The 7,822-nt window shown below is 41.0% G+C and overlaps 1 protein-coding gene across 1 annotated transcript in view; it reads right to left on the bottom strand.

Annotated features, from left to right (window-relative positions):
• dmgdh (dimethylglycine dehydrogenase) overlaps nucleotides 1-7,259 on the bottom strand; it is a 17,108-nt gene extending 9,849 nt beyond the window's left edge. Inside the window, exons 1-7 of the mRNA XM_015018450.1 lie at nucleotides 6,911-7,259; nucleotides 6,505-6,673; nucleotides 5,865-5,963; nucleotides 5,615-5,779; nucleotides 4,513-4,717; nucleotides 501-749; nucleotides 209-407 (exon numbers count right to left, since the gene is read on the bottom strand). Coding sequence (XP_014873936.1) covers nucleotides 209-407; nucleotides 501-749; nucleotides 4,513-4,717; nucleotides 5,615-5,779; nucleotides 5,865-5,963; nucleotides 6,505-6,673; nucleotides 6,911-7,032 — 1,208 coding nt within the window. The 5' untranslated portion in view covers nucleotides 7,033-7,259. The remainder of the gene's footprint in view (nucleotides 1-208; nucleotides 408-500; nucleotides 750-4,512; nucleotides 4,718-5,614; nucleotides 5,780-5,864; nucleotides 5,964-6,504; nucleotides 6,674-6,910) is intronic.
• Between the last annotated feature and the right edge of the window lie 563 nt (nucleotides 7,260-7,822).

Raw genomic sequence — 7,822 nt, 5'->3', positions numbered from 1 at the left:
GAGCTCAGAGGATGAAAGAGACCACCCACGGAGGGTGAGAGGGGAATTTTTTTTATTTTTTATATTCAAGCCGGTATATAAAGCAAATTTAATATAATCGTGACTCGTGTTGTTTTCATACAGTTGCCTCCAATTTCCTTTATCTCCTGCTGAATTTTTTATTTTTTGCACCTCTCAGTTAAATAAGCCCCTAATCTTCAACACGCACCCAAAACCAATGGCGGTCCAGTAGTTGCGGACGCCCTGATGTGGTCCAACCATGGGCAGCAGGTCTGGGGTGTATGTGATCGGTCCAGACACAACATTTATGATGTCGGCCTTCTTCAGCACAGGAACCATGTCCATGGCCATCTCTACGTGCTCCATTATTCTGTCGAGGTCCGATTCAAACAGCTCCTTCCCAAAACCTGCAGCAATAAGAACATTAAGTTAAAATCAAACCCGCCGACAAAAATAAGTCATTATTGAATTAAGATATGGGTGATGGGTGGGATGCGGACCTGGCGGGACTCCATCTCTAACCCAGGAGTCCTGAAGAACCATCTTCTCCATCTTCTCATACGGACCAAACAGCAGCCCGTCTCTCTCCTGGCGCAGATAGTAGGAGCCCTCCAGGTCCCTGATGACGGCCAGCTCCTTCTTCAGAGCCTTCACCTCTGGTACCGTTGCCGTCACCACGTACTGGTGATGCACAGGGATGGTGGGGTGTTGGAAACCAATCATCTGGCCCACTTCACGCGCCCAGAATCCTTTTAAGACGTAAACAGCGTGACAGGAAGTACACTTTTATGTATTTGAAGCTGTTAAAATGTTCCAAATCTGCAAGCCATAATCATTAAATGAGCTTTGTGTGAAATGGTTTCTGTAAAATGAGTTTAGTTAAATTATTGAAATGAATTAACTTTTTAATGACATTCGGATTTATTCTCTTATCTGCGTTGTCAGTGTTTTCGCTACGCTCTCCTCTTCTCTCATCGGCAATGTTTCCAGCCAACTCTCAGCAAGAAATACAACTTCTGAAGATATGGTTAACATCAATTTAGTTCATAAAATACAATTAAAACCTGAAATAAAGCTTTGTATGTGTCTAAAAAAAATCTGACAATGTAGTTAGACGGCAGATGACACAGAGATGGAAAAATCTGGACATTTAATAAATGCATTTATTGATGGAAGCTGCACCGACCACTTACAAGAAGGAAAAAATAAAGCAAGCAGGAGCTGTCAGTGATTACACGTGAAGTACAGTATGACTCAGCTTAAAAATGAACTGCTACAAAACAAATAAACTGGGTTTCTGGAGTTTGTTAGTGCCGTGAATGAAGTCCAGGTCAAATTGCCAGACCAGAAGAGTGCAGCTGAAGCCTGTTGAAGCACCGCTAACATATGTTCAATCACAAAAAAAAATAATCATATCTGCATTTTTTTTTTAAACAAATGCTTTTTAAGACGCCCTCCATGTGTGCTTTTATTTCCGACCAGCTCAACTGGACTGAAGGCTGTTTACCAAAAACCTGCACACGGGGCTAATTCATTGCATAATGAGCATCAACACATTCACCTAAAATAACACTCAAAACAAGCCTGGCTTTCTCAGTGTTAATCTGTCTCTCTATGTATGATTTTAGACTTTTAGTAATCAAATCAGTGTGCTTAAAATGTCACAGGAAATTAGGCATTGCTGAAAGGACACAAGATGCTCAGTTGAACAAGTTTTCCGCAGGCCCTCATTCCATCAGCTGAAACTCCTTAACATAATTTGCAGTGAGTTTCATGGTTGGCTTGTCTAACACAGCCTGGATGGTTTTGGACCTTTGTGGGTACCAGGACCTGCTGGAAAACTCCAAACAGGAGCAGCGTTTCCATTACAAATGAGCGCAAATCTTTGTCGATACTCTGCTGATGTCGAAGAAACACCATTTCGCAATTGCGATGTATCCATTAAATAAGAATAAGCGCATTCACGTGATAAGACATTAAAAATGATGGCAGCGGCGGATGTAAACAGTTACATAAGATGTATTCATAATGCAGCCATGGCCATACCAAAGCACCAGCTGGGATTTAAAAGTTGTGTTTGAATATGGGAAGTACCGCTCCAAACAATGTTTGTAATTCCTGTTGCCGTCAGGTGTCGCGTTAACAAAATATGTTCTGTATTAGATAGTTTTTTTGTTTTTCCAATGACTGAAAAATTTAATATGTTAATATGATTATAATTTGACATGTAAAAACAGTACATGATGGATTTTTTTTATGCTGTCCGTCAAAATGATGGACAACAAAAAAGTCTAGCGTGACCTCTGGTCGCCATGTTGGAATTCCGAATTCTCTGATCCCGTCACCTGGAATGCTGTCCCCTCGGATGTGACGCCGAACCGAGCTTCGAGTTCCGACTTTGGAGGGAAACAAAACGCACCGTATTTCTTGAAGTCAGTAACTACAGTATTCTTACAGTACCAGCTGAGTAGATTAAGGCAAATTATTATTATTATTTTTATTTTGCTCGCAAGGGAAACTGGCAGGAAACAGTACAGAGCTTTCCATGTTGACGGCTCCCTTCTTAGAAAGAAGACAGTTTTAATTCTGACAAAACTGATACAATGATCAAAAATTATGCATAATATCACCATGACGACTGCTGTAAACCCATCTCTGCTAGCGTGCTTGTAGTTTTCTATTTATGGGTCTAAACCAAGGAAGAAGCCCTGGTGTGCATATCTCAGGGGCCTATGAAGGGAATCTAGACATAGAGGTGAGGGACATGAAATTTATTACACGTTATGCAAGATTAAAAAAAATAAAAAAAAGCTTCCTGTGCTTTTCATCTCAACTCTACCCACAATGCATTTTAAAAAGAGCTAAAGCCTATTATGTTTCTGGAGATGTTCTCAGCCTTCATAGATGTTTGAAAAAAATCTAATTAAAACTAAAAAGACTAAGCTGGCAGATTTTTCACAAGGTTTTCTGCTGCCCAGGAAGCAGCTGTATCTGTTTTCAATCTATGGAAATCCACGCTGAGTGGAAGAACAATGAGGATCAAAGTCAGAGCGAGTTCGACGTATTTCGTAAAACCAGCCCTGCACCACACACACAAAAAAAACAGCATGCAAACAATGTTAGACCAAAAATATGAATTAAAGCAGTTTGAGCTTAATTAAAAAAGAAAAAAATGTCATGTATGTAAAAATCCAACTGCAAAAAATGAAAAAAAAAATGTGAGGAGGTGTGCATGTTCTGCTCCTTCATGATTGGCTATAATTGGATCTGCTGGCTTTTCTGTATTGGCTGCTAAACTTCAACAGATCCTCACAATATGCGTTCTATTGTTGCTGCGTTATAATTTGCCATGTGCTGCTGATTTGCCATATCTCACCACACTGCCTTTAGAAAAAAAAATAGATGACTAATCAAAAAGTTGCACGGCCTAAATACAGCTCAGTTACACAACACCTTCCTCTGGGAAGAAAAGCACCGAAGGGGGGTTAACCAACTGAAGCTAAATTCCTGAATCAGAGCTGAAAAAACACGCAGCGGTAGGAGGGACGAAATGAAACACTGTAAACAAGATCTCCCCAGAACTGGTCTGGCCCAGTTTAAACTCAAAGTTGTCTTGTATAAACTCTGCAAGCTGTGGTCTGAGTGGGCAAAGTTCTCCTGCTGTGGAGAGTTTTCAGATAAGATGCTCTGCTGTGTTAGCGCTGCTGCAGGAACGCTCCATCTGCTTTTCAAATGAGTTTTAGCGCTGTTTTGTTTGAAAGAATAACACAGGAGCGATTTTTTTCCCCCTTGGTTTTAGGCCAGTTGCTAGATACCAGAATACCTGACCAATCTAAGAAATGATGTTTTTAACAACTTTTTTAAGCGTGGGAATGCCCAGATAACGATGTCATGTCCTTGCAAGGTTCTGATTGGTTGGGTCACAATATTTGAGCTAATTGAAAGTGCCACTTTTATGTCTTCACACGATCCCATATGGACCACACCTGCATAAACATCACGACTCTATGTCCCAGTCAACCAGGGCTCGCGTTAACGGCAATTTTCCATATTTGACCGTTTTTGTTTTTTTTTTGGAGGGGTTTTTTAAGACAAAAAAAAAAGAAAGGAAAGAAAAAAACCTGAAAAACGTGAAAGCCGCCCGTCATTTTGACAGATTGCAGTTCACGCCCCTGGCTATGTTGGTGCAGATGCTCAGACATTTTCAACTTATTGTTGGTTTTTGACACAGCAAAGAAAAAGTTACACATGTTCATCTGCTTGCTCTGCGATGACATCTGGATTCTCTGTTCAACTTGTCGAATATCGATTAAAATGAAACCGAACATCAATATTTAAAAACTGACTGGTAAAAACAGAACGTGACAGATTTTTATTTATTTATTTTTTTTGGACACCTCCAGTCAAAATGACAGAAACATAAAAGTCTAGCGCGCCTTCCGGTGTTAGCTGATCCATAAAGAATACCAGTTATTTCCAAAATCCTCATTATCGACATCGGCATGCACAAACCTGCTGTGTTCACGATGCGATTTGCACGAATGGTCCCGTGAGGAGTCTGGACGTCCCACTTTCCATCTGCTGTCGGGTCGAGCCTGGTGACCGGAGCCGGGTTGTAGATCTGGGCCCCGTACATGCGAGCTCCCGCAGCCAGAGCCATGGTCAGAGAGTACGGGTCGATGTGGCCGTCTCCGGGCGTATAAAGACCCGCCAGCACCTACGAGGATAAAGCCACCTTAAATGTAAAACTTTACTAGAAAATTATTTAAATCCCAAGGAAACAAGGAATCGTGAAATATTAAATACCGGTTCCTGGACATTCAGAACAACTAAGAAAGAAGTAACTCAAAATATGCCGCAGTTACATTTGTCTTAAAAACCTTCCGATAAGTCAGCCATCAGGAATTGTATTAAAAACAAATATTTTCTATTCAAATTAAAAGAAGGTTTTCCCCAACATTTTTATTTTAAGATAATGATCCTTGAATAAAAGATTACTTTATCTTAAGGCGTTTGACACAAATCTACCAGGGTCGGCCGATAACTGCAGCTGTACGGTTAGCACCTTTGATTTAGCCTTTTTACTTTTTCAAAGAAGTCTATAAGTTGGTGTTTGTTCCAATTAAAGCATAGATTTTAAACAACAAAAATGCACCAAGATGCTTCAAAAAACTACAAAGATGCAGGTGTGAATACTTTTGCACCAACTCCAGTTTGAATGTTGGCAATTCTTCTTCAAAAATGTACTAAAACATCTCAAAATCATTCATATTTTGTCATTACTGACCATTTTGTGTAGATGTTTAATAGTAAGCTATACTTAAATTAGAAAAAGAAGTCTGTAAGTTAAAATTAGATGTAGAAAAAGAGGGGTGTGAATACTTCCTGGTGACTTTGTAAACTTTATGAAAAATACAACATTCAAATTCAATCAATTTGTGTTACAGGAGTTGAGTTCTTGCATTGCATCTGCATGATCCTATGGGTAACATGGAAAGCGAGTGTAAAGATGATGGTCAATATGGCGATCCGTAGAAAAGAACGGACACAGACTGAAAGAAAATCTCCAAAGTTGACTTCATCACATTGTGATCTGGCGCCAACTCATACAAACCTTGTCGATGTTGAGCAGGGGGAAAAGTTCGTGGACTTTTTCTGGTCCGATGAAGTACTGCGGCGTCACGTGCCAGTGCGTCCGAGTCATCTGGTACTTCATCTCGTCCACGCGGGCCGCCGTGGAGGCGATGCGGACGCTGCCGGGCTGGTGGAAGCCCACGGCCTGCAGGGAGAGATGGCAGAAAATACGAGACGTAAGCGCAACGTTTCAAAACATGAACGATCAGAACGATGGAGGGGCGCGTCACCTGTCCCGTTTCCGCCTCCAGGGTCTCATAGAGTTTGATGCTGTCAAAGTGGACTTTCTTCAGGTTGATGCCTGGATGGTAATAAGTCGTCAGACCCGCCTGAAATGCAGACACAAAGGCTGATAATTCCTATCCGTTTTAAACTAGGAATATCGCATACCTCGGAAGTCAACTGTATTAATGCAAAAGCCACAAAACATCCATTTATCAGGAAAAATCTCTATTTATCCAAGATGTTGCAAATATAGTCTAAGTTAAAGTCGCTCTTCTAGGACTCACGCAGTCTCTTAAAGTGGCTTTGCTTCAGAATCCTTCCACTTAACTTTCCCCTAAAATGCTTGAATACAGCAGAACAGCCATCTTTGTTGGCAATGTCGTGGCTCAAAAACTTTATAAAATATATATATATATATATATATATATATACATAAACATTTTTGTGGTTGGTGATAGTTCAGAAGGGTCCGGAATCAAATCCTGTTCAGGGCCCCATTAAACCTCGGACCGGCCCTGCTGTGACAGCATACAGCTCCCATGATAATGCTTCTCACCACAAACCATCCCATCTGAAATCTTCCTGAATATGCCAGCAGCCTGCTTGCTCTAAGAATAAATCATTTGGTACTAAGAGTGGACGTACAGCGTGCCAGGTGGAGCCCGCCGTCAGCTCAGACTTCTCCAGCAGCACCACATCCTTCACGCCGCCTTTGGCCAGGTGATAGGCCAGACTGGCCCCCACACATCCTCCGCCAATGATGACAGTGTCTGCGGTGTCCTTCCAGCGCTTCCCCAAAGCTGAAGCGGCATCACTGTGAAAGTTGCAGGGAATAGATTGTGGGTGAACAGATGCAGCAGCAGCAGAAGCAGGTGCTGCTTGCTTCAGCTGGAGAAGTTTAGTTTTAACTGTTTGATAGACATTTGTTGCATGAGATTTAGCTTTGCGTGTTTACGTGCAAGCTACACGTTTATTATGACATAAGCAAAGTAATTCCGGTTTGACTTAAAGTGTTTGGTCCACGTAGTCCAGAGAGGCGGATTCGTCTCACCCTTCTTCTGCATGTTTGTTTGCGGTGCAGCAGATGGTCCTCGCGGGGAGCCGTGGAATCCCTCCACGCGCACTGAAGTCTTTGCGCAGCTGAATGCTAATGAGGTTTAATATCCGAGACATTTCTGCGCTAACAGACTGACAGAAAACTAACCGAGCAGACAGCACGGTCAACACCCCCTCTGTTTGGACCCTGGTGCTGCCCCGAGTAAGTTACAAATATCCCACTTTTACACTGACAGGACGCCTTTTGGATCCGCCCACAGGTCCGAAGGCAAGATAGCGGCGAAGTTTACACGGAGTTAACTGTTTGTACGCCGAAGATCCGGATATCGGTCACAAAAGTATCCTCCCCCTGGATAAATTTTTTTTTTTTTAGCCTAAAGTGATCTCTCTCTCTCTCTCTCTCTGTCTGTCTCTCTCTCCCTCTCTCTTTCTCTCTCCAAATCATCTTCTGGTAATAAAAATATGGTGTTGTTTTTGGCAAAAAAAGAAAAAGAAAGTAAATGTATTAAGAAATGTTTTAAAAAATCAGACCATTGAATTTTTATTAAATTTTATTTTAAAAGTGAAAAAGAATAAGTGTCTGAAGGAGTTGCAACTTTTTACATTCTGAATAGAAAAACCTGTTGTGATATGATTTGTTTTAGCATTTTTTTATGACAAAAGTCTTTTTTGAAGGAGACTTTTGTGTACAGAGACTTCATAATACATTTTATTTGTTTCTATTTTGTTTATTTATTTTGGATACTTATAATGTCTTCCAGAACCTGAAACTAAACCTTCAACTACGACCAAAATGCACTAAGTCATAAAAACATTCATTACTAATTGTATGGGTAAGCGATAAGGCTAACTGCTGTTACCAGTATAAGTTGCTAACTATTAAATTCTCAGCATTATATGCCCTCAA

The sequence above is a fragment of the Poecilia latipinna genome, unplaced genomic scaffold, assembly GCF_001443285.1.
Source record: "Poecilia latipinna isolate Pla-1442-1.1 unplaced genomic scaffold, P_latipinna-1.0 Scaffold2274, whole genome shotgun sequence".
Lineage (NCBI taxonomy): Eukaryota > Metazoa > Chordata > Actinopteri > Cyprinodontiformes > Poeciliidae > Poecilia > Poecilia latipinna.
This window is presented reverse-complemented; position numbering and strand designations above follow the sequence as displayed.